We start from the raw sequence: 26,828 nt of genomic DNA on the forward strand, positions 1-26,828 counted from the left end.
CTCGGCTACCGCCTCCTACACTCGCCAGTCATGGTACAGGCTAGTCGCCACAAATCGGCCTGAGGAAAACATTGTGCTTTTGTTTTCTGAGGGAAAGCAAACCTTTCTGAGCCTGCCTTCCATGCGCTTCTTCACAGAAGCCGAGCGCCAGTTGGGGTTTTTGAAATCTACCCTCTCACTCCTTAAAAATAAAAAAGAGGGGGGTAGACAGAGAAAAAAGAGAAAAAGCCCATTGGGGCCCAACCCCCGCTTTGAAAACGCTATTCTGGCGAGCTGGGAGAAGCAGCGCGCGGTTGGCGTTCATGGCGCCGTGACAAAGCCTGAGGAAGACGAGCTCCCCCCACAAAACGAGGTGTGTGTGTGTGTGTGTGTGTGTGTAGAGTTGCCACCCTGTTCAAAGCAACTCCAGGAGCGTGTGGGGAGAACGAGGCTGAAGAGAGAGGACTCCATCGACTCCACCAGGTGGTCTCACATTGTCCTTCTCATCCAAATGGGCCTTTCCCGCCGATTTGGCCCCTGCCCCGCCGCTCTGCTCGCAGCGCCTCCGCGGCTGCGCCTTCGCCCTGCCCGCTGCCTCCTCTGCTCCAGGCCGCCCTGCCATTTCCGAGCAGTTCGGCGGGGCTGGAGGGGAAAGTGGTGGCCATGAGAAGAAGAAGAAGAAGAAGAAGAAGAAGAAGAAGAAGAAGAAGAAGAAGAAGAAGAAGAAGAAGGAGAGGAACGTGGAGAGGCAGCAGTGGCTGCTAGCCAGAGAAAGACCACAGTCCTGCGCCTCTCTCTGTAGAGAGGCAGAAGTTAAAAGCAATTCACACCGATTCATCTTAGTACGGGGGGGGGGGGGGGATGGACTAGATTCGCACCAATAGAAACATGTGCAACTGCAAAAAAACATTTTAAAGAGAGAGCGCGCACCACGGTAAAGCCCTGCCATCTTCAGGAGGGTGGTTATTGCCTACTCTGAGTAAAAGCGGGATCGGCTAGCCATTCTTAAATCAGAAATTCAGAAAGCCGCTCGCCACCTCAGGTTCCTTCCCTTCTCCCCAGCTAGTTAGCTGCAGAATAACAACGTTTTTGGCCAAACTTGAGAAGGGCAGGAATCCGCCAGAGAGGAAGGAACTATTCTTTGATCCTAACTTTTTGTTGTTGTTCCATAGGTCTTATTGGAGTTCACCAAATATGGTGGCTATTTTTTTTCCCTAGCAGCGTTTATATTACCCATTTCCTACCCCTTCTCGAACTGTATGTACATATATATGCATTTGGAGGGGAGAGGTCAGGCTGAGAGGGCTGAGAATCGCAGCCTTGTCCTGCTTTCGACTGGGGTGGCGGCCCCCCCCATCTCCTCCCCCCCCCCAGCAGCAGAGGCTACAGCTCCTCTCGCCTTCCCGGAAGGCGAGCAGGCGGCCTGAGCGCGTTCCTGTGAAATTCCAAAAAGAGCAGCCTTTAGCTTGACCTACTGCAGTCTGAACCGAGATCCTCAGACAATAGGCAAGTTCAAATGTCAAATTAAAAAGAAAAGAAAAAGAAAATCTAATAATAATAAGCGGGGCTGCCTAACTTCGTCGGTGCCTCTTTTCCAAGGTGCCACACACAACAACAACAAAAATGCAGCATTTCATAAGCCCCAAACTGCCATCGTTCTGCGCCTTGAAACAAAACAAAAAAAATCTGCAACTCACCCCACTATGTAATGCATATTAATGTTGCTTTTTCCTTTAAAAAAAAAAAAAAACGTGGGGGAAGCCTATTGAGGTGGCAGCTCCGCAGCTCACAATGATCTCCAGCCTCTAAGAATACAGGGTTGCAAATTCGCTGCTCTCCCTTCCCCCCCAGCCCAGCCCGGCCCGTTTACTTTCAGCCTCCTTTGTGTCACGTTCCTACCTGGGCGATTAGAAACGCCCCACAACCACCTCCCTTCCGTGGGAGTGGGGTGTGGGGAGCTCCCTCGCCCTATGGATTTTTATTTTCATTATTTCATTTCTTTGGAAGCGCCGAAGGGTTCATTTCCATCTCGGGCCAGGCGAGCGCGCCCGCCCGCATTCAGCCCGTTTCAAAAGCCAAGAGTGGGAGATATTGTTCCATCTCTTCGCCGGCTAACTTTTCCATTCCCCCCGGCACGTTTGAGGTGGCGGCTTCATCAACCCCCCACCCCCTTGCTCGCCTCTTCTTCCCCACCCACCCCCACCCGCCTTTGCCTCCCAAGGACAATCGCATTGCGTAATGGCAAGGAGCGAGCATCCCCAAAAAGGTGCCTTTTCTTCTCCTCGAGCCACATTCGTGGCCTGCTCAGCTCCTGCCTTCCTACTTCTAATTTATTACACGACCCGAAAGGCTTTTGTTGGACGCAAAACAATAAACAAAGCTCAGCCTGGGGCTCTCACAATGAGATGTATGGATAAAAAGAGCAGGCCTGTCCCACTGTTGTTTTCTTATGGTGCCTGACACTCTTTCAACGTAACAGGGATGGATTTTTTTCTCTCTCTCGCGCGCGCGCACACACACCCTTGCCCCAACTCCCTCACCCACCCCCACCTCCTTACTTCCCCCAGATTAGCAACTCTCATCCTCCTCCTAGTACTAAACCATCATCGACCAGCCCGGCTACGAAGAACTATGAACTGTAAAGTTGGGGGAGTAGCATCCAAAAGGCCCAGTCTAGGAAGCCTAACTGGAGACAGGCGCAACTTGACCGTCACCATCATTCACTCCGAAAGAAGATACTTTAAAAAATAAAAATTAAAAAAAATAGGCATTTGAACACTAAGAAGGAACTTGGCTCTCCGAGGCTACTGGACAGCTTGTGGTCTTTTGCATTTAAAGCTGCAATCCTAACGTGTCTGCACAGAAGTAAGTCCTGTTGAATTTCAATGGGGCTGACTCCCGAGTAGGTGGGATTACGATTGCAGCCTAAGTGGATGAATCCTCAAGACGGCAAATACCTGCTAACAATTTGACAACGCTCCTCCTCTATTTATGTTGTAAATGAGTTTTACAACCCGGTAAAATAATAAATACATCATTTATAGCATTGGTATTTTCTTATCTTGATTTTTTTTATAGGCTCTCTCTCCCTCTCTTTGTGTGTATGTGTGTGCGGCACATGCCTAAGTAACTCCTGCCAAATGGACTTGTTGCTGTGGGGGTTTTTTTATATATTTTTCATTTTTTTGCATCCAGGAGGTTCTGTTTGCTTTTACCCTCTTTTGATGTAGGCGGCCAGGAATAAGGCTGAAGGGTTATGGGTTCCTCCCCGCCACATATACATGAGAAAGTTTCACTCGAAGGCGGGGGGAAAGGAAGGAGAAAAGACAGATCAAGAACTAAGCCGGGACAGGATGGAAGGAGGCGAATGGGAGGGGTGGGGAGGAAAGGCCAATGTTTTCCAGATACCAGATATTAAAAACTGCTGCTCCGATCCAAAATCGCGTGTTCAGGCACTCATCAGCTGCATAATTAACAGCGATAAATGATGCTGGCGTTTGCGAAGAAAATTGCGTTCAGGAAACACACCACAATAGTCTGGGGTATTGTCGTCGCTTCCCCTGCCAGATCCGTCAGTGTGGAAACTTGTGTAAGCGACCCGAAGCGCAACTAACAAGCCTATCCAAGAGTTTTTTTGAAATTCGACTTGGTCCCCTTCAGCCGGGGAAAGGGCTGGTGGGGAACTATCTCAGACTCTCCCCATTAAGGAAAGCAGAGCAATGTCTTACGTTCTTTCCTTTCCCTCCCGCCTGAGAAAGAGAGCGGTTTGCAAACAGTACTTCTGAAAACACCCTTTCATATATCCACACAGCAATTCCCGTTTCTATTCTCTTAAGGAACCGAGTGGAAGATTTGCAGCGCAATCCTGTAGGCGGAAGTGAGTCCCACTGAGACCAATGAGGCTCACGCCCAGGGGAATGCGTGCAGGATCTTAGCCTTAGCCGAGGAGGCCAAGACTGAGAGAGAGAGAGTTCATGAAACCTCTTTCCTATCAGGAACGCGGCGGCCCTACCAAGTGTCGCAGGTGTCGAAAGACAGCCTGTAAGAAAGTTAACAGGAACAAAAGTCACGGAGAGACGGCGAGGGTCTCAGCGGCCCTTGTCCAAGAGCCGTTTTCTCCAACCACCTGCCCTCGCTCAAGCCACTGGAAGTGGGAGGGAACGGGCAGAAGGAACCAGGAACCGGACAGCACGTTGACCTTCCAAGCTCCGAGTTTTTATGGGGGAGTATCTGAACCCCACTGAGATGGTGCAAACCGTGTGCTCTGGATCGGTGCAGCCTGCGAGACCCTGGCGAGAAGGGCAACCCTTCTGTGGGTTTTGCATCTACTGCTCACCTTAGCTGCTTTCCTCTCTATCCTCAGGGACAAGGGACTAGCCTAGGAAAACTCTGGGCGCCTGATTCATTTGGGAGAATTCTTCTCCAGGTACAGAATAGCAAATAAACGTTGCAATGTGTTGGAAAAATCTCCTTCTATGCCTTTCCCAGCTCTCCAGGGGGCCTTAAACTTCCTCGGTCTGGTAGAACCCTGCAGCACACCTCTTTCCACCAAACATGCCCGCTTCCTCCTCGTTCTTTAACCTCTTAATGTTAAACTGGCTCCTTTTATTTAGGTGAAACTGAGATCTCGGTTAGCAGCGTGCTCCAAATCACCACCTTATAGCCAGTGACTGATGACTCTCTGAGAAGTTTCCCACAAGTTTCCCATTACTGCTGGGTTCCTGCGTTTCCCGTTGCTGGGAGTTATGACAACTCTATATAAATTCTAGGTTTGGGTTATTTTATTTTATTTTAAAAAATAACAACAAAAACCCTCCATATTACTCTTTTTCCCCCAGCCTCCTTTCCCCCTCTTGCGGTCAGAGGAAGAGGGCAGGGAGACGAACGCCCTTGATGCTTGAGATTGCGCACAAACACGGACGTGTAAATATATATATACACATATATCAAAAGCTGGGGTGCGCGGAACCTACCCTTTCCGCTGCTTCTAACAACTTTTTGCTAGACCTCAGCAGCCGCTCAGCAAAAGTGTCTTCGACTTTCCCCCGCTCGAGAGCCGCGTCAGTGCGCCCCCTGCCGACCGGATCCGGCCCTGTCTCTCTCAGCTCGAGCACTTCGAAAGTTCTATTTTGTTCAGCAAACCGTATCTTATAAAATTAACGACAACCAATAAAATTAGCGTATATGTTACGACTGTAAAAGTCCAAAACAAAATAAAGTTAGTTTTAGTTGAAGCTGGGGAGGGGGGAAGGTGGAGGGGGGGGAAAAGCTCTGTTTTTTGGCTTCTCTTCTCCTTGGCTGGACCGAGGCCCTTTTATCTAAAGCCCAGTGCACAAACATATAGCTTAATGTGACTAGTGTTCTTCCTTTATTTCTTTCTCTATGGCAACCAATATGTTCCGCTCAGAAATGTTCCCCCATCAAGGAAACAAATGATCTTGAGCGAGCAGCTTTACGCGGCATCTGTTCCAATGGAGCACACAGAGTTAACCCCAGTCAAAAGGGAAGCTGAGCGCGTCAACAAGAAGGGGGAAATGAGCGGCGCTTCTCCACCCCCATCTGAAACCGACACCTCCCCACTTCGACGAGAGCCCTCTCGCCCAGTTGCGATCGGCAGTTGCGCTATTATTATTAATAAAAATAGCAATAGTAGTAGTAATAAGAATCAGAAAAATCCGAGTCAGGGCTTGCGTTGCGAAGGGGGAGATAACAAGGCTTGGGGGGGGGGGGAGAAACAAGATTTAAGAAGAGGGCGATACATGAATTCGCGTAGAAAAGAAACAAAAAAATGGGGAAAGGCGGCCCCGAACTGGATTTATAGAAAAGCGAGTGAAGTTCTCTAGGATACCCAAAGCCAGCCATCTCCAACACCAACAACAAAAACAGCACTGCTTAAAAATAAAATATGTGGCACAAGAAAAAGAGTTTTTCTAGGTAGTTAGATGGAATCCAGCCTAGGGAAGAAAGGCCAAAAAGGGCCTGGGTTGTGGGGTGTTGTTGTTTTTTTTTCCAGGGAGGCCGGGCGGGGGGGGGGGTCTCGCCTGTATCAGGGGCAAAAGAGACTATGTGAATCCTGCTTCCTTCTAATACTCCGGCCCCAGCCTCCTTAGAGAATAAAATGAAGGGATGTCCTGGTTAGTTTTGATTGATTATACTCTTTCTGATGGACTTTCACTACAGAGCTGTAGATGTTGTGCTTAACCGCCTGTTCCCTAGTTACAACATTAACCCTCTCGGCGCATCACCGGCCGCTGGCCTCCTCCTCCTCCTCTTCCTCCAACCCCAGTTTTATTTTCCTCTGGGTCACAGCAGGTGCCTATAAGGGGGTCTCTCTCTGCCTTGCCTGGACCCCTTGGGCGCAGAAGGAGAGAGAGGGGGACAACAACAACATCACAAACAACAACAACAACCACGCTCCAAGTCATCTTCCAATCTCTTTCCCCCCAGAAGAGTTACATACCCCCCCACCAAAAAAGGACAGCAGTAGCTAGCAGCGTGGGGTGGCTTCAGTTCTCTAGAATGACTCCAGGTTAATGTTCCACTAAGGTGTCTGAGAGGAGAGTATCTGTCTTTGAAACAAAAGCAAGTTGTGGCGAGGAGGGAGTTTTGTTCCATCCAGGGAGTTTTCAGGGGTTCCCAGCCTTGCACCAAACACAAGCGCACTCAGGCGCGCTTTCAGAAGACATTTATGGAAAAGGAACGGAGGGAGAGGGAGAGAGAGTTAAAACAAGTGAAAAAGAGGGAGGAAAAGAGAAACGCAAACTTACCGAAAGGAGCCCCGAGACTTGGAGGATTTGTATTTTAAGTGCTTAGGGGTGTTTTTTTGGCTTTGAGATTAGCAGACGAGGAGAAAATTCGTCTTCTCAACTGCAGCGAAAAGATCCCGGGTAAGATTCTCCTTCGCACTGATTCCACTAAGCCCAGCTCTCCACTAGTCTATTATTTTCACCAAAATATATGAAAATTTATGCAAATGAAAATCAGCACTAACTGTTCTCCCCTTGTTATACTTTGGATTTCCACCCAACCCCCCCTCAGACAAAGCAATCACACTCTACAAGGAAAGGGGAGTGGGGGTGGGGAATGAATTGTTGAGGGATGAAGAAGATTAACTTTGAATTTTAAATAAATAAATAACACCCCCCCCCCAAAAAAAAATCCCCTCTAAACTCAACCAAGAAGATAGTTTGTTTAATGGGTAAACAATATTTTGGGGGGGGATTTCCCCCCGCCTAAACTTTATTATTATTATTATTGTCGTTGTTGTTATTGTTATTATTACTATTATTGAAGTGGGTCTGCAGAGGCGCTATCACGTTTCATCGGGCCACCTGAGACGGCTTTTGAAAGCGTGTACTGTGAAATTCATAGCAGTAATTTAGACAAAATCCTCACTGTATATTAATGAAAGACGGCCCCATGGCACCATTCCTATCCTCCCCATTCAGTGTAAACAAAACCACGAGACTCACTCGGTTTTTTGAGCCTGATCCAAGCAAAATCGGCTGGAAAAGAAAACATGGGGTTCTGGCACGGACTATTCAAACCGACTGCACCTGGAGATCTCCGATTTATTCAATGAAATCTGTGTTGGATCCCTTCATCTGTATGTGTATATCTAAAAGGCGGAAAAGTCTGGGAGACACAGGGGAACACAAAGGAGAAGAATTCTGGATGTTTAGGCTTTCAGTTACCAGAGCTCTTCAGATCTGTATACTTCACCTTAATGGTTTTTCTAAACCTACCTAAGATGGTATCTTTTACTGTACAAGCAGGAGCTGGACCGAGTCCTAAATAAATGCTAGCAGCCTCCAGCTAATCTGCCCATCACGCCAGCTCCGCATACCTTCCTCGCTAGCGGGGATATGTATGCAGTTCGTGCTGTACACTGAAATTCACCTAAGCTGGGTTCTTCTGTGGTGAAATTATGAACAGGAGGGAGGGGCGGGGGGCGTTGTGTTGCACGTCTTAATGTAAACACGCCGGTGCATATTTTCACGGGGGGGGGGGGAGAGAGAGAGAGAGAAAGAGAGAGAGAGAGACCGACCCACGCGCGCACAGCTTATGCACTCACAAATGTGGAAGGGGATCCACGCTCTGAGTGCCTGGCCACAGGCTGTGTGTGCGTGTGGTGTGTGTGTGTGTGTGTGTGTAAGCACAACGGCGCACAAACACGCAACCGTCATTAGCCAAGATGCGTTCCTTGAATGTCCGAATGGTGTTATTTCACTGGAATTCCCCGAGGAGTGTTCAATTTGCCCTTGTTTGGGTTGCCACTTTCTCTTTTTTCCTTGGTTCACTGAGGTTGCCTCTGTGCAGCGTTTCCGCTTGGTCGCATCGTTCTCTCTCTCTCTCTCTCTCTCCCTCCCTCCCTCCTTCCCTCCCTCCCTCCCTTTCTCGCTCTCTCTTCCGCCCACCTTAACTCTTTCGGCTGGACTAGCAATAATAAAATGTTTCATAGAGTCAAGTCTATACCCTACAAAATGCTACCGGCGTCGGTGTTATTTTTATACACACACATATCATGGTTGCATTTATATAGTGATAGGGAATAGAGCCATTTGGAGAGGCATTGCGTTGTTTGAAATGAACCCCCCCCAAAAAAAAAAATGTTTAAAAAAAGCACGGTGGGATTAACGTAATTTAAAATAGACAAATGGTTAAAAGAAGCTTTCTGGGTATTCTTGAAAGGTAAGGCACCCTTTTGCTTGGAGAGGCCTCGGAGCGCTGCGTGCATCCATACTCCCTCAGTTGGGGGATGGAGAGAGAGAGAGATGAGGGGCATTGTACTTCCCATAAGATGCGGAATAACCGAGGCTGTAAAACAAAGAAGTGTGGGGCCGGTTGCCTGCAACGAGGAGGAGGAGAGCCGGCCGCCTGAGCCTCTCTGTCCGGCGCAGGCTTTTCAGTGGGAACTGCCATGGCTTAAGAAGGGCTGCTGGCGATTGCACCTTTGTGCCTCTGGGAAGCGGGGGGGGGGGGGGAGCAGATGCAGAAACAGGCACATGAAACAGGGGAGGAAGGGGAGGGAGGGAAAACTTTGGAAGATACCAGGGAGAGCGCTCCGGGTTTGTTGTTTCTTTCTTCAGATTTGGGGCTTTGTGAATGCAGGCAGCCCCTGTGTGCCACGGCCGGTTGCAGATAATACGGCTTAAGCGCGCCCATAAGAGGAATCATATGCATGCAAGTAAAATAAGTACAGTGTTAGATAGTGGGTTTTCCTCTCTTCCGCCCCCCCAACACACACACACACACACACTCCTTTCTTCCCTTCCCCCTCTTTCTCTCATTGCTCCCACCCTCCTTTCTCCCGCCTCCCTCTTCTCAGCTCAATGCCGGGAGAACTCAGATTTATTCACTGGGCTCTAAGAGTTAAGATGTTGTGAGTAGGAAGGAGAGAGAGAGAGAGAGAGAGAGAGAGAGAGAGAGAGAGAGAGAGAGAGACCAAAGGAGGGGTGGTGATGGAGAGAAGAGAAGGGGGGCAGGGCAGTTTTCCAAGCCTCCACGACACTTTGCCTAAATTAAAAAGCAACCAATCGGAACGGCCGGAAGGGGGGCCTCGCGTCCTGAGCCAGTCATCGCGGGCCTGCCAATCACTCAGCGGGTAGCCAATCAGCGGGGGCCCTCGCGCTCGACTTCCTTGTATTTGGGAAAGTGTGGTGGTGCGCGCGCTCTCGGCGGAGGGTAAACATTCGACAGTCCCCGCTCTGTGAGGGAGGGACAGAGAGAGAGCTGTCAGAGGGAGAGAAAGAGAAGGAGAGGAGGAGGAGGAAGGGAGGAGGAGGAGGAGGAAGGGGGGAGAAAGAGGAGGAGGCGGCGGCGGCAGCAGCGAGGGAAGAGCAGAGCAGAGCAGAGCGGCTTGTACTCCAGCACCAGCAGAAGAGCACGCTTCACGAGCCTGGCAGCCAACTTCCCCCGCGGAGTTCGCGGCTCAAGGATACCATCTCTGCGCGCCCACCCTTCACGCGGCTCCCCTGCGCCCAGGCGCTTCCTCCTCCTCCCGGAGACGACCGCTGGATCTTCGTCACCCTCGTCATCCCTTTCGAATTACAGAGAACTCTGCGATTTTAAACTTTTCTTGGCGAGAGGAGAGGGAAGGGTGACCAAAGAGATATTGTCGAACTTGCTTTCTTTTACCATGTGAGGAGGAGGAGGGCGACGACGACGACTGGGGCAACAACCCACACCCACCAAGCCATCCCTTCCCCAAAGAGAAAAAGCTGGGGGAAAGAGAAGGGGAAAGGAAGCGACATGTCTTCTCCAGATTCCCGCAAGAAGGTGGCCCGAGCAGGACTCTTGTTTCCAAGGGACCCGGGCGCATCGGCCGGGCGTCAACTCTGAGGCGATGCGTCGCCCGCAGCTCCGTCGCCTCGTCCGCCGCCGCCTTCGCCAGCATCGCCAGAAGTTTTCTTAGGACATAAACAAAACTTGCGCGCGAGAGAGAGAGGAGAGAGGGGGGGACGAAAGCCAGAGAGAGAAAGAAAGAAACAGAAGCGCCGCGAAAGAGAGAGACCGAGAGACAGTGTGTGCGAGGGGACGTGCGTGAGGGGCGAAAGAAAGGAGCCCACACGCACTCATTCACCCCATACAAAGCCTTACAGGAGGGGGGAGAAGGGGGAGAAGAGAAACTTTCTCTGTGAGGGGAAAGAAAACAGCAGCGGCAGCAGCAACAACAACAACCCAGAAACTGTGAGGGGAGAAAATATGCTCCTGAGGGAGTGAAGGAGGGAAGCCAAAAGGGGAGTTGTTGTTGCCGACCTCGCTCCCTCCCTCCCCTCGGCGGTTCCCGCTCTTTTTTTTTTTTTTTCTCCTTTCCTCCCTCTTTCTACCAATATCTAGGGAGAGGGATTCAGTAATGTCTTTCTCGCCGCTGAGGCAACCCCGAACAGGTGAATCGCAATAAGGGGCCGGCGAAGGAGAAGAAGCGGCCGCGCGTGTGTGCCTGTCTGCGTGTGGCGAGTGTTTCCCCTCAGAGGAGCCGCGAGCCCAGGAGGAGCGGCGGCGGCGCGCGCACCCGCGCGCAAGGAGCCCGCCTCGGGGCCGGCCGGCCGGCGGGCCGGGCAGGCTGAGGAGAGCTGAGGAAACAGCCGAGCCGGGCGGGATTCTGGTGGCGCGCTACTGGGCTGCGGCGGCGGCAGCAGCGGCGGCGGCGGCGGCTTGTGGCGAGCGCAGTGGAGGGGTCGACAGGAAAGCGTCGGCGATGGCTACGGCGGCGTCTAACCCTTACCTGGCCACCAACAGCATCCTGTCGGCGGGCTCCATCGTGCACTCGGACGGCGGCGGCGGCATGCAGCCGGGCAGCGTGGCCGTCACGTCGGTGTCGGGCGGCGGCTACCGCGGCGACCCTTCGTCCGTCAAGATGGTCCAGAGCGACTTCATGCAGGGCGCCATGGCGGCCAGCAACGGCGGCCATATGCTGAGCCACGCGCACCAGTGGGTCACCGCGCTGCCCCACGCCGCCGCCGCCGCCGCAGCTGCCGCCGCCGCCGCCGTAGAAGCCGGCTCTCCCTGGGCCAGCAGCCCGGTCGGCATGACGGGGAGCCCGCAGCAGCAGCAGCAACAGCAGCAGCAGCAACAGCAGCAGCAGCAGCAGCCCGACGTGAAGGGAGGCGGCGGCGGCGGCGGCGGGCGGGACGACCTGCACTCGGGCGCGGCGCTGCACCACCGGCCGCCGCACCTGGGCCCGCCGCACCAGGGCCACTGGGGCGCCGGCGCCGGCGCGCACCTGCCCTCCATGGCCAGCCAGCAGCAGCAGCAGCCTCTGCTGTACTCGCAGCCCGGCGGCTTCACGGTCAACGGCATGCTGAGCCCTCCGCCGGGCAGCCAGAGCCTGGTGCACCCGGGCTTGGTGCGGGGAGACACGCCCGAGCTGGGGGAGCACCCCGGCCATCACCACCACCACCATCACCACCCGCACCCGCACCCGCACCACGGGGGAGGCGGCGGCGGAGGAGGCGGCGGCGGGGGAGGCGGCCTGAACAGCCACGACCCGCACTCGGACGAGGACACGCCGACCTCGGACGACCTGGAGCAGTTCGCCAAGCAGTTCAAGCAGCGTCGGATCAAGCTGGGCTTCACGCAGGCCGACGTGGGCTTGGCGCTGGGCACCCTGTACGGCAACGTCTTCTCGCAGACCACCATCTGCCGCTTCGAGGCTCTGCAGCTGAGCTTCAAGAACATGTGCAAGCTGAAACCTTTGTTGAACAAGTGGCTGGAGGAAGCCGACTCGTCGACGGGCAGCCCCACCAGCATCGACAAGATCGCGGCTCAGGGCCGCAAGAGGAAGAAGCGGACCTCCATCGAGGTGAGTGTCAAGGGGGCCTTGGAGAGCCACTTCTTGAAATGCCCCAAGCCCTCGGCGCAGGAGATTACGAACCTAGCGGACAGCCTGCAGCTGGAGAAGGAGGTGGTCAGGGTTTGGTTTTGCAACCGCAGGCAGAAAGAGAAGCGCATGACCCCCCCGGGGATCCAGCAGCAGACGCCCGACGACGTCTACTCGCAGGTCGGCAACGTGAACTCCGATACGCCGCCGCCCCACCACGGACTCCAGGCGAGCGTGCAGTGAGGGGGGTGGCGTGTGGTGGGGAGGTGGAGGGGGAACGGACAACAAAACAAAAACAAAAAAAAGACAGTCGCCATCATCACCATCAACGACAGCAACGCCACAAATTTTAAATATAAAAAAGTGAGAAAGGGATTCTTAGGGAGAAGACAGAAGGGCAGGCAGGCAGGCAGGCAGGCAGAGGGAGAGGTGAGCAAAGAAGTGGGGGGGGGGGAGAAGGGGGGGAGGGGAGGGGAGAAGGAAGGCGAAGGCGCACACAAGGACACCACACGCACCTAGAGCCCAGACCCAGGCTCCCCGGCTTGCTTTATTTTACACACACATATCTGGAACACTTAGCCCTCTTCATTGCAGAGAGATAGTTGGAGACCCTTCCTTGCTACGGCGAGAAAGGGAGCGTTGTGGAGACCCAAACGCGCGCACACACACACAAACACACAAACAAACACACAACCCCCCCCCCACAAACCCGGATGTTGTTCCTTTCTGTAGCGACTCCACAACACCAGATCTAAATTATGCCCTGTTGTTATCGTGATGGCAGCGATCGTACAGCACTCAGCTTCTTCTGCGCTCCCATCTCTCTCTCTCTCTCTCTCTCTCTCTCTCTCTCTCTCTCTCTCTCCTCCTTCTTCTCCGAGCCTCACCCCCCCCCGCACCCACCACGAGCCCCTTTAAAAGGACTTTCCTGCGAGGTTCACCGAAACTTTTCTCTCTATTTCACCCCCCCCCGCCACACACACACTTTTTAAATAAAATACGTAAAATGAAAATGTCAAAGAGGGTAGGCCCCAAGCAGGAGAAAAAACAATGCGAGGATATGTTCTTTGAGTTCCAGAGCTATTGGGAGGGGGGTGGTTGTCTGTTTGTTTGTTTGCCCAAACTACGTTAATTTGGTTCAGGGAAGGAGTCTACTTTCGAAGAAACAATAACAAAAGAGAAAAACCGGTAGCTTTTTCCCTAGATTTAGGAAAAGGAGAGGGGGGGAAATAACGCACGCAGCACTAAATGAAAAGCCAAGCAGACTGGACAGGGGGAAAAAAACAAATTTATATATTATAATCTAGAGAAAGAGAGAGAGCGAAAGAAAGATGGGAGGAGGGGGAATAAAGAAAGAAAGAACCGCCCGCAAATAGAAGGATGACCCTGAAAAGAAAGAGGCTGGAGGGAGGGGCTCCTACCCGGAGGGGGGAGGGAGAGAAGCCAAGCGAGGTTGTTGGTCCTTAAAACTTGGAGCTCCGTAGAAGGATTTTGCATGAATTTAGGGAAACAGCGACATAAAGGGAATAATTCAGGGCTGTTCCTGATGGCTGCCAATCATCCTGGAAGATTAATTTTAAAAAGTTCACTGCTAATATTTTTTTTTATTAATATTTTTTATTTCTGGACTAATTCAGATAAAGGGATTTAAAAGGAACTGGGCATCTGCAGCTGCACTTATCTGAACTTCTCTCTCCTAAATCCGTTGCCAACTTGATTGAGCGGGTGCTGTGGAAGTGATTATATAACACTGCCATTTCCTCGCAGTGTTTTTGGTAGGTTTTAATAAACAGACTTTTCAACAAACAAACAAAAAGAAAAAAAGAGAAAAAAAAGACAGCAATAGAGAAATGTTTAGATCCGTTGTTGATCTAAAAAAAAAATTTGCTTTATATTTTCATTAAATGACTTCTTTTAATATTTTATTCAGAATACCTATGAACTGCTGCAAAACGGTAATTTATTTTTTCCCCAGATCTTGTATTACGTGTTTTTTTCAGACGAGCACAAATTTAAAAAAATGAAATGAAAAAAAAAAAATACGGACAGCTATTAGGTAATAAGGGTATCTTTTGATGTGATAATTTGATTGTAATTTAATTTGAGTAGTGATTCCGTAAGAGCTGATTGAGAAAATAAATTTGTTAGAATGAAATAGTCTTTGTCTGATGCATACGAAATTGTGTCGAGTTAAGTTTTCTTAAGAAATACTGAAAACCTTCCAAATGAGAGACTCAACGATAGAACCAACCTGCGTTCTGTATAGTCTGTTTGTGGTGTGTGTTTTTAACAGGGGACGGAGGAGAAACCCTCCGCCCCCCTCCATTTACTCTTGGCAGGTTAGCTTTTTTAGAAGTAGGTCAACTCCTTATAAATGCATATATAGTTCCACGGTATTTTTAGATCAATGTATTGAGAGTGTGTAATGGGATTATAAACCAAGACTTTAGAACAGAAGGCCATTGTCTGACTCCTCATTTAAGCTGCAACCCTAGCTCAGTAGATATCCCCTATCAGGTGATATAAGCGATCATCTGCAACAGTTTAACTCCCCGTCCCTTTCCCAAAATATAATGCATACGATGCTTTTTAAAAAATGAAGACTATATGTTATTTGGAAACATTGTATGTGTGTAACTTTTTATTTAATTTAAACGCTATAATTTAGAGGTACTTCTAAATGTGTGTGCTGGTGTGCGTACAGAAAGAGAAGGAGTTTTAGCCAGGGTTCTGGTGTTTGCCATTGTTGTGTTGTTGCTTTAGGGATGCGTGCAGGATGTGGAACGGGCGCAGGTGTTAAGTGCTTGCCCTCAACTCTATACAGCAGCCATACCAGTTATAATAAACGTGAGCGTTGGCGAAGTTAAGGATATCAGTAGCTGCACTACTAAGAAGTAGGTTACCATAACTGTTTGTTATTGTTATAGCCATTGACGTATACAGAGCAGAGGAGTCAGTGAAAAGTTCAAACCCACCTTTGGAAATCTCCATTTGGGTTGTGGTACCCAGATAAGATAGCTAGTCCCACGGCGCGCACTGTGTAGAAACAGAAAAATATGGGGTGGGAGGTTGAAGCTGATGAAGAAGAACATAAGGTTTCAATCGAGCGTTAGTTCCTTTCCTTTCACTTGATGTGTGGTATAATGGTTTAGAACCAGGAAATAATATTAACTCCTTTTCAATAAGTCTCAATTTTAGGTCAAGTCAAAGCCAGCTAAACAGCCGAGTCCTAAAATGCATTGTTTTTAATCCATATTAAACCATGTTGATAGGCAACAAAGAGGGGGCGGGAGACAGTTTTTGAGGAGTGTGGGAAGCTAGTGCAGAATTTTACCTCTTTTAGGTGGTCCAGGGGAAGGGGGCACAGAAAATGGGGGGGGGAGGGAGAGAACTAGGCTCCAACAATTTCATTGCAGGCGAGGGAAATAAGAAAAAACAGGCTTTCCAATAGGGAGGCCACGAAGTTGCTTATACTTGTTGGGAAATATCAGCATGTGAGATAGAATCCTATTTTTCACACTAGAGGAATGAGTGGCGTGGGGTGTTGTTGTTGTTTTAAAAAAATCAGGACAGAGATCTGTTTACATGTCTTAGTTGTTGTTTGGTTAATGGCTTGGGATGAGAACAAAGGGGGTAAGCTCTTTTCTGTTAGAAAGGTAATATTTGCAGCTGCTTTGTAAGTCAGTCGCTTTTGCGGAAGCAGGTATTTTGCAAAATATGCATCCTTATAACGCAGAAAGGTGAATCTACCAAGGTGATTTGCTATTCTTCTTCTTCTCTCCTCCCGCCCTCCACGTCTTCAAATTGAACCCTCTGAATGTATATAGGAGCTTCAGGGTTACAAGGCCACGGGACGCAGAAACGAGAGGCTTTAGTTAAGGGTTATATAATATGTAAATAATGAAAATAACGTTCTATATCACCAAATCTCTAAATTACCCTAAGCACTGTATTCACGTGTAAATCCAAAATTCTGTGGTTGGTGGGTCCCTTAAGCTTTCCCCCATATTCCTCCTCTCTGAAAGGAGAGAGGAGTAAAAATAAAAATAAAAATTGAAAAGTTGTATTTAACCAGTCCGCGTGATTCTGAAATATAATAATTTACGTTCCCTTTTCTGAAGCCTTTTCCTACCTCTTCTCCCCCTCCCCCAATTTTCTCGAGTTGCCTAGTTGACTTCTAATCACAACCGCGTTCAAATCCCTAGCCAATAAATAATTTCCAAGTGTATTTAAAGTAGTCACTCCACTGTTGTTGACCGCATTTTTTAAAAAAAAAAATTAAGCAACAAGCTCCACCATGCATTTTAAATCACAGCGGCTTGCCTTTAAAAAAAGAAAAAGGAAAATAGTTTCCACGTAGCGTTTGCATATTGCTATGGTCTGAACTTGTTTTGTATGAACATTTTTCAACTGAACCTTTAAAGAACAATCGGCTCTAATAAGAAATGCAGTATATATTATTGATAGTTCTATCAATAAGTGTCATATTTTCCTTAAGTTTAACACTGATATTTGTTTTTTTTAAGAGTATATATTTGTAAAATATTTATCCTGTCAAAAGCAACAATATATTGTTGTATTTATTGGTTTATTTTTGTAATAAATGATCAGCACCTTCAAGCTAAAGACAAAACGACATTTTTATATCTTCATAGAGATTGTGAGCGTGTGTGTGTGTGTGTGTGTGTGTGTAGCGCGCACACTCTCACACACGCGCACCTTTTAAGACGCAGACATATTTGCATATAAATAGAAGAAAAATAAATCTGCGAGTGGCAGCTTTTAGCGATAAAGCGGGGAGCCTCCTTGGACGCTTGCAGTTGAGTTTGCATGGAGTTCCAGGGTGATTAATCAAACTCTAAAATGGATGCAACAAGTCTTGGCCTTGGCTGCAGGCTCGGAATGAATTATTTAGGATATGGACCAAATTTCACAAGTCCCAGCCTCTGGCTGTTTCAAGGAAATTGGTCTATAGTGGCAAGATGGGAAGGCGGAAAGGAACCAAAGTGCGGCGGGTGGGTGGAGGGAGGGCGGCTGGGGAAAGATGCACAAATATTTGCCCTTTACTGTTTGGGGGGGGGGAGGAAATGCTTAAAACTGGGTGCAAGCTTCCGGTAGCGCGAGGGAAGATCTCCTTGGTGGTGTTGATGTCTCGGCTGCAGGAAGATGTGGTGTTGACTGACAGGCAGTCTTCAGCTAGCCAGTCAGCCGCTGACAACTTGACCCAGAGTGACACAAACTCCCTTTTTCCTAGCCTGCCAGATTAATGGGTGTGAGGCTGGAGGGCGCGTGAGCGCGCGCCTGTTTCGGGCAGAAGTGGCGGGGTGGTGTTTTTTTGGGGGGGGAACGGGACGGACGGACAGACGACACTCAATTCATAGTTCTGTAAAATCCATGGGCTCCTAACAGGGGTGGGTTGTTGGGCTACTTGAGCCTGTGGGGAGGGAAAGGGGGGGGGTCGTTAATTCTGCAGTTATATATGCATACACAATCACCTGGGAGTAAGCGCCATTGAAATAGGATTTATTTCTAGCTGGACGTGAAAAGGATTGCTCTGTGAAGGTTTTCCTGGTTGCGCTCCATGGGCGCTTACAGGCTCCTCCAGAGACGAAGCCCGGCTCTCTGGCCGGATCCTTTGCCTCTGCAAGCGAGTCCTGCCCCCTCTCTAATCCTTGGTCATTGCAAGTGACGTCACGACTCCCCATTCGCCTTCCGTCCAGGGGCTTGAGAGACTCACAGCGCAATCCTATGCAGGTCTGCGCAGGTAAGCGTCTATAGGATGGCAGCCTAAAGGAAACCAGGGCGGAGGCTGCCGCCTCCTTTAGCCTGCTCTCCTAGGGACGGGGAGAATGAAGGGAAGGAATAGCAATTGCCGGGGCAGATCTTTCATTAATAATGATGATGAAATCCTTACAAGGAAGTGAACGCCTTTGAACTTTGTGGATTCGCTTCCTAGTAAATACTGCATGCTTTCAGGTGTAAGCCGTTTCTTAAAACCCTACAGTTAAGGCGGAGCAGCGAGCTTCATTGAAAAGGAGAGCAGGTCTTCTTCCTGGGGTGTTAAAACCCAAACACTCATCGCTGTTTAACAAGGCGGCGTGGTTCACAGATGTCAGTCTGCGAGCAGACTAAGCCTGCTGCAACCCTACCAGAACTTACTTGAGAGCAAGCCTCACTGAACTCCCCTGATTTGCACTCCGGCGCTGGGTGGCGAAAGGTGGTTGGCTACTTTCCCGAGTGTTTAATGCTCTTTTGTAGTCACAGCATGGAAGGTTAAAGAGGGTGTAAAAGGTCAGATATTCTCGTTCCTTCAATGCCAGGTTATGGACGTCAGTGTCATTCTAAAGAGCTTTCCTGTTGGTGAATAGGCGCCATGGGTGGCGCTCACTCTTGGATTGATGGATCCGGCGCAAAGATTGAACGGGTCTTCCTTCTTTCAGTCCAATAACATTACTGTAGTCTGATTTCCAAGGCCTCTTGTGTTTAGGCTACAGAATTGGGTTAGATCTCTTTTGCAGGGAGGACTGTGCAACCCTCCGGTTGTGTTTTAAGTATTTCAGTGGAAATGCCTGCGTGTGTGTGTGTGTGAGAGAGAGAGAGAGAGAGAGAGAGGAAATACCCTGCGCAGTTTGAGTAATGTGTGGCTAAGATCAGGTGGATGAATGGGCTTGCTTGGAAGTGCAATGGGCCTTGGCGCGCGCGTTAAGAAGCAGGGAGGGAGGGAGACAGAGAAAAGGGTGGGGAGGGGGTGTGGGGATCTCAAGGAAGGAGGAGAAGAGAGGAAGTGCTGAGGACCCAGCGGCCATCTGGATTCAGGATGGGGGGGGGTGCGCGCGCGCTTTGGGTACTGGATTGTGAAGAAAGCTCTCCCCGCTGTCCCCCGAGGTGGCGAGCAATGAGCTCATTCTGCATGGGGTCTAGGGGTGTGTGTGTGTGTGTGTGTGTGTGTGTGTAGAGGGGGGGGGCACGGTGCATTATTTTCCCCTCCCTGCTTCTGCCTGGCTGGCTTGCTGGCCAGAAGTGGCAGCTGCTGCCCTCTCCCACAAGTTGTTCTGCTCGTGGCGACCATTCAGCCAAACGCAGGATCCTTTTCTCAGAGATTTAAATTTCGCGGATGAATTACCATAAACGGGTTGCTTAGCAACTAAATTGAAGCCGGGCTAAGAACATGCAAGCCTCTCCTTTTCCTCCCCCCCACCCCCTTTTTTTTGTATTCTCATTAATAAAAGAGCCACTCTCTGACACAGCAACCTGACTTTGGATCACTGCAACTTCTGTAAAAGCCACCGGTGAATACAAGCCGGCTGCACCATTTAATTACAGATCAGAATGGCTTGAAATGGGATGTTTTTGTTAATGTATCTGCCTAAACAGGCTTTGAGTTGCGGGGCGGGGGACTGCGTTTGTGTTTAAAAGGATTTTTCCAGAGGAGTCATAATCTACTATGTGGAATGGGGATGCATACTAGGGTGGCTGTGACAGATGAAACTTTTCTCTTGGCTAATATCCAAACTTGTCTCCATCTCACCACCACTTCCACCCCGTTTCTCTCTCCCTAATATCAGAAATCGGTAGAATCTTTGGACATACAGGGATCCTGTAACAGTTGTGTAGGATTCGCTGAAGAAAGCAAGAGTATTTGCACACCTTCAAAGGCTTGTGGGATGGACTGCAGCAGCCCCCAAATGCACAAAAGCTTTAAAGTGTGGTGGGATTTCCTCCCAACTCCGAGATTTTTATTTTTAGTTTTTTAGTTTTAAGCATCACTGACGACGCGCTCCGTTCAGTTATTCCTTGCAATGGTTCGGTTGTTTTTCATCGAATGCATAGTTGACAATTTGCCTTGCCATTTCTTTTTCCATTCGTATCAACGTGTACAACTTTGTTTAAAAGCTCTGGGCTCATTTTCTCTGCCCTTTTAGAGAGAGAGAGAGACAACTGCTTTCAACTTTTACGCCAGCGAGGGGTGGGGTTGTAAACTTGAGTCCCTCCCTTGCAAAGAGCTCGGCTTTCCCTCGCAGGTAATTAACCTACTTCTAGCTCAGTATTCTTTTATAACGGCTTTTCAACTCATCCGGATGGGTCCATGCAGAGGGTAGGTCCTTGGGCTAACACAGGTTAAAAGAAAACCAGCAGTTGCCCATTTCCTTGTGGCACAGGCTGTCATAAAAACAGGAGGAAAATGGATGAGTTTTAGCAGGCATCCCCAAACTCGGCCCTCCAGCTGTTTTGGGACTACAACTCCCATCATCCCTAGCTAACAGGACCAGTGGTCAGGGATGATGGGAGTTGTAGTCCCTAAACAGCTGGAGGGCCGAGTTTGGGGATGCCTGATTTTAGGAACGTTATCAGTAGTTCTACCGTACTGAGGAGAGATGTACGTTCGTCCCTTCCTCTCTCTACGCTGGAGGAACAGAAAATGAGCTTGGTGGCAATGAAAGGGAAGGCCGCTACTCTGGGAAATCCTTTTGCGTGCAGAAGATCCCAGATCCAATCCCTGGAGTCTCCAGTTAGGACTGGGAAAGACTCACTGGCCTGACATATGTGGAGTCCTTTAGGAGAAAGCATGCGTTGGGAATGAAGGGCTGACTCTTTAAAACCAAGATAATTTTACCACCCTTTTGAGACTGTAGGACCAGAGAAGAATATACAGCAGAGTCACGGGCGTAGCCAGGATTTTTGTTGGGAGGAGGAGTTTGGATTTGATATCCCGCCTTTCACTCCCTTTAAGGAGTCTCAAAGCGGCTAACATTCTCCTTTCCCTTCCTCCCCCACAACAAGCACTCTGTGAGGTGAGTGGGGCTGAGAGACTTCAAGGAGGGGCAGGCCTCTTGTGGGGGGGGGCAGAACCTCAGTTAGCTATGTATTTTTCTTTCTTTATATTTATTTAAGGGGGCAGCTGCCCCTCCTTGCACCCCCCCCCCGCTTAGCTACGCCCATGAGCAGAGTTACAATCCGGGATGCAGTTTGAGAGAACTCCGCCCGAGGTTTAACTGATTTTAATCTTAGAACAGATTGCTTGGGAGGAACGAGCCACAACTGAGTGGGGTGGGCGTGTGGGGGGATCTAACTCCCAAGCGTTTAGAATTGATGTGTAAACCCATAATCCACTTCTCTCCACCACCATCCCCACATCCCAGTGTTTGAGTCTGCAGTTAGATGTCCAGAGTTCTCAGAAACTTTGCATCAGCGCCAATCCTTCACACGCGCCTCAGTAAGCGCCCGCCTGGTAGGATTGCGACCAGATTCTCCCCACCGCCGTGGTCCTAAATTGCTCTAGTCCCTCTCTGGATGTGTATATAAAACAGCTGAGATCTGAAGCAAGTGTTGGAGGAAAAGAGCTGTTTCTGTTGCCGTAGACTTGGGCCTCAGTTCTGCACTCTGATAAAATAAAAATAAATAAAAAGTAGTGATCTTTAAGCTGCTAAATGACGAGCAGAGTCTTAGACCACAGTGGGATGTTTTTCTTAAGTGTGCTTGGAAAGTTTCGGCTGCCAAATGCACAGGTCTGGGTGGTGTGGGATGATTTATGCACAAAAAGGTTCCCTGCGCTGTGAAACGAGGTTCTGGAGTCTCAGGACGGCGCCCTTCGTGAGACCTGAGCGCGCTTCCTTGCCTCGATTTCATTTCGTCGCGTTTTTAATTTATTTTTAAAGAGTTCTTTCACTCCACCCTCTCAGGCAGCAGCTTGAAAAAGGACTGCGCTTGGAAACCAGCTCCCTAGATGCAAGTCCGGTCAAGAAAGCACACAGTTTCTCTGTGGCATATTTATTTAATTTTTTTGCTCACCTTAAGTACTCGGCTCATCTGCAAACCCGGGGAACCCACGGCTGTTCCCTGTGTGGGATGCAAAAGGAAAGTCCAGCCAAAGTTCACCCGCAGAATTACAGGTCCCTTTAGGAAAAGGGCGCGCGGAGGGGGGGGGGCGCAATGGGGAGAAGCATTATTTCCATAAACGATAAGTAAGGGATAAGGTAATGCTTAAAAAAAAAATAGGAGAGAAGTTAAGGATTTTTTGTTGGGGGGGGAATATTATTGTACCTCGTGTCTAGGGCTAACCTTTTCCAATTGAAATGGAATTATTTAAAGAGGGGAAGCAGAGAGAGGAGCTGGAGGGAACCGCAGAGCTGCTATATTTACGTCCCCCAAACCAACATTCAAACAACTTGAGGCTCTCGGGCTGACAGCACGTTTCTATGTACAGTAACCTTTTTGTTATTCGTTCTGGAAAGCCTGGCTGCCGGGGCTGCTGCTGCCAGCGGTTCCACAGACCTCCTTCCTCCAACCCAGCGGAGAACAGTTGAGTGTTTGCTCAGGAGCTCCGAGCTTCACGTCGAGCTAGAGAGAAGGCGGAGGCATGAAAAGAAAAAGAGAGGTGGAGGGGAGAGAAAAAAAAGTGAGGGGGGTCCTCACCTGGAAAGTTTCAGCTGCATCAAGCTGAGCGCTTCTCTCTAGGAGGCCGTTTGTGAAGAAAAGTTGGAGGCAGCGTTTAATCTCATTGTTTCAAGCCCCTCTTGAGTTGTGTGGATCAAAGCTTGCCAAGGGAGCTGGAGACGCGGGGACGCCATAAACCCTCCTGTGCGGGCGATAGATATGTACATAGAATATATAGTTCTCGCGCGCAAGGCTCCCTGACCTGCGGGGGAAGTTGCCACCGCCGGCGCATTTGCCACCACAAAACCCAAGGCATTTCTGGGAGATGTGAGCCGGAGATCTTCCCAGCGGACTGCCGAGGATTAGAATCCATGTCCTATCATTCCACATTCCCATTGGGGTTTATGGGCCCGGACTCTAGAATCCACCCAGGCTGATTTCAAGAGGGTTAGTTTCCCAACAGTGTTTAGACTCGGATTCCAGACAGCCCCAGTGTTCAGCTTTTTAAGTTTTGCTGCTGCTGCTGCTGCTGCTGCTGCTGCTGTTGTTGTCGCTGTCGTTGCAGCAAAGAGTTTTGTGGTACCTTAAAGCGGAGCACATTTTATTGTGGCCTAAACTTCCGCAGACTAGATCCCACTTCATCAAATCGGGGTTTGTGTGTGTGTGTTTAGTAAACTCAACTTCGATGCATTTCCCTTTCTATCTTGCTAGTATTCAGAACTCTTACGAAGAACATGAAATCAATAAACGAAAATTGGCCCCTAAACCCAGCGAGGAATATCCTCACAAAATTAGAAAGAGGAGGGAGCGCCTTTGTTCAGGCTCCTAGAATTCTTTCAAACAAGCAGGCCAGGAGACACGACTCTTCTGCACGTTTACCTGCGAGTAAGCCCCAGTTTGATCCATGGCCTCTGACTTTACAGGCAGAGATCCTCCAGGTCACCCGCTCTAATGGGTAGCCGAACCCAACATAAAATGTAAAGCTTTCCAAGATATCTGCTGGGCCTCCTGCTGCCCCACCATCTCAGACTTCCCGCATCTTTGCCCGCTTGCTCCCAGCTACCCCTCCTTTGTGCTCCGTGGGTCACCACTTACCTATAGTGACGAATGCATGCTGATGTGGTGGGTGGTGGGTGACTGGCATGGGGAGGGAGAGATCCATATATGTACTTCACATTTTCTTCAGTCTATAAATATCTATAACAGTCTAGAGTGACAGGCTCTCCTATGAAACGTACCATTATTATTATTATTATTATTATTATTATTATTATTATTATTAATTGGAGATATCGAAGAACTGGACTGGGGAGAGTTGAAATGTCTTGAGTAGCGGGAAGGGGGGAAGCAAATAAATTAATCAATAGTCCTGCCCCCCCTTCTTCTCGGCACTTTTGCATTACAGTGGTACCTCGGGTTAAGTACTTAATTCGTTCCGGAGGTCCGTTCTTAACCTGAAACTGTTCTTAACCTGAAGCACCACTTTAGCTAATGGGGCCTCCTGCTGCCGCCGCACCACCGGAGCACGATTTCTGTTCTCATCCTGAAGCAAAGTTCTTAACCTGAAGCACTATTTCTGGGTTAGCGGAGTCTGTAACCTGAAGCGTGTGTAACCCGAGGTACCACTGTATTGTGATTGAGTCTTTGCAATCGCCTGAACTCGCTTCTGAGTAAACAGGCGTTGAGCTGGGCTGCAAAGTAGACTGTTTTGATGGCTTGGGAGGCAGGTCATTGGAGCCAGGTTTATATTTTGCCACTTCGTCCCTCTTTTTTCTCTTAAAAAAAAGAAAATGTGTCATGCATATTCGGGGGCGTAACGCGGGGTGTCTTCGGGACTCAGGGTGAATGATTCTGAGCTTCAGGTTGGAGACGAGGGATGCCGACAGAGGTCAGTGCTGACCTCTGCAAGTGTGGGACCTGTGGGTGTGTCCGTGTCCCTTGGCTGGTAAAGCCTAACCCTGGGGAGCGCAACCTCTGGAAACAATCCCTGCCACTTTTCTTGCCTAGCTTTGAACCGCGACTGACCTGTGTTTCCTTATGCCGTAAGGCTTACGGGGATGTTCCTTAAGAGAGCAGCAGCAGCCCAGTCGAAACCCCAGCACAATCCCTCCCAATTTTGCTAGCTTCCAGCGACAGTCCCTCTCTCTCTCTCTACGTGCTGCTCAGCAAGCTTTTCTGTCTCTGGGTAGCAAGCCCTGTCCCGAGGAGGAGGAGGAGAGCAATTTCCAGAAAGGCAGGGTAGCAAAAAACACACAACCCACAAACACAACCTTGTAGTGTAGCGCAGTAACGACCAACAAATTTATTGCGACATTAACCCGTTTTGCAAAGTGGTTGAGAGAGGAAACCGTGGGCTGGATGGAGGATGGAGACTCCTAGGCAGGAAGGAGAACGGTGGAATTGACTGAGAGCCTGGCGGTGGCGCGAGGATAATATCTAGAGCCCCCACAAGGAACCAGCATCCTCAGTAGTCAAGGGTCTTTAACTTAGGGCACACAGCAAGCCACACACATAAATAGGGAATCGGGCTTCCATATAGGAAGGAGTTAGTACAGAGCTAACTCTGTACTATTAGCCTTCCTGGGGTTCCTCCTCTTTCTAGATCTTTATCTATCAGAGGCCTGAAGTTAAGGACACATGCTGGGACCGAACGACTGTATTTCTAGGGAAATGGGTTCTCCCCAGAGCTAAACTTCATACAATGTGGTTTGGGTATTAGTCTTCGACTTTCCCATTTCGGGCTGACGGGCCAAGAGATCTGGCCCATAGGTTTCTCCGCAACTTGTCATCTTCCAGATTAGAGGATCGCGGCATTATCACGCGTCTAACACTGCTAAGGAGGAAAGAAGGTGTGTATCTTTGGGTGGGGAGATCTGTCCTGCTGTCTCGTAAAAACAAGGGCGGGGGGGGGGAGTTTCCCTTGAAGAGAAATCGCTCGGATGTCTGGAGAGGGAAAGCGGAAAGCAGCTGTGAAGAATGGAAGTCACAATTAAGCATCAGGCTGCTTGTGGTGGCACCTTCAAATGTTCACGTTTACTCGTAAGTCCTTTCAGTCAAGCTCTGGAAAGGCTGCAATCCGAGGTCAACTCACCTAGGAGTAAGTCCCATCTGAACTCAATGAAACTTCCTGCTAGGCTGTTCAATGATATATCCCCCATTTGACTTGGTAAGAAGGTCCCACTCAGTCGATCCAAGGAGACTTAGGCATTCAATAATAGTGGTTCTTATGTTTCCTGCCCTCCGTCCCGTTTTCTCTCCATCCTAATCCAATCCCGAGACTCCTTCCAGGGTGGGCCTGTTTAAGGGCAGCGACTCTGTTATGGTCTGCTCACTCTATTAGACTCCTGTAGATTGGGCAGCCCCTGAAAATCCCTGCATGGATCCCCCTATTTCTGTAATGGGTTCAACCCAAAGCCCATGTCCGCCAGATTGTCTAATGAAACGTGAGGAATCTGGCTATTGACTGGCTGGGATGTGCCAGAAGCTCTGGTGGTTTCTCCCCAGGGATCGCCTCCCCAGAGATTTTCTTGCACATGGGGGCAGGAAGACCACAATTCTGCCAAGCCTTGTAGAAGAACGAGTCCTCAGCTCTGACCTGTGGGCACCTTCTCGCGAAATTTCAAGATAGGAAATGGTTGGCTTCTGCCTTGATGCTCTTCCTAATCGTTGACTGTTCCTGGAGGAGAAGATTCCAGAGCTGTGGAGTCCTCCTTTGTGAGACGACAGGAGGCGAACCAACACAACTAACCAAAGAGGAAACGGAAGCCGGGGTTGCGATGGGGGTTAGAAAGATGTGATTGCAGTTGCTAGGCAGGGATTTGGGCTGAAGATCAAACGACAGGAGCATTTCGCGAGCGCCCTTTGACTTCCGATGAGCTGTGATCCGAAATAAATTCTCCCCACCGGTTGTCTGCACGCCCACTGGACGCCTCGCGCGCCTGGCCCAAGTTTGCGCCCGAGCAGTGCAAATTCTAGTTGGTATTATTATTAATTATTATTATTATTATTATTATTATTATTATTATTATTATTATTATTATTCCAGTTTTGGCCCCTACTCTATTGCCAGCATGACAAATGGTTATAGTAAAGCCTCATCGGGAGATAACTCGTGTGTGTGCTAAGGATGTTCGGCAACTCCGACACCAGAAAA

The 26,828-nt window shown here is 49.5% G+C and overlaps 1 protein-coding gene and 1 long non-coding RNA gene across 2 annotated transcripts; one reads left to right on the forward strand and one right to left on the reverse strand.

Moving 5' to 3' along the window:
- The first annotated feature begins 11,075 nt into the window (after positions 1-11,075).
- POU3F3 (POU class 3 homeobox 3) lies at positions 11,076-12,730 on the forward strand. Its single transcript, XM_083437968.1, has one exon. It carries the CDS (start codon positions 11,180-11,182, stop codon positions 12,542-12,544), a length of 1,365 nt encoding a protein of 454 aa, XP_083294094.1. The 5' UTR covers positions 11,076-11,179; the 3' UTR covers positions 12,545-12,730.
- Positions 12,731-21,285: 8,555 nt separating this feature from the next.
- Positions 21,286-23,798, reverse strand: LOC310676586. Its single transcript, XR_014510631.1, has 3 exons — positions 23,555-23,798; positions 22,715-22,877; positions 21,286-21,682 (listed from the first exon to the last, which is right to left on the reverse strand). It is a non-coding gene; the product is annotated as an uncharacterized lncRNA (long non-coding RNA).
- Positions 23,799-26,828: the final 3,030 nt, after the last annotated feature.

This window comes from Podarcis tiliguerta, assembly GCF_965153285.1.
Source record: "Podarcis tiliguerta genome assembly, chromosome: 4".
NCBI lineage: Eukaryota > Metazoa > Chordata > Lepidosauria > Squamata > Lacertidae > Podarcis > Podarcis tiliguerta.

What these genes read in the sequence shown, in the direction of transcription:
- POU3F3 (XM_083437968.1), top strand. Translation starts at nt 11,180, where the DNA reads ATGGCTACGGCGGCGTCTAACCCTTACCTGGCCACCAACAGCATCCTG.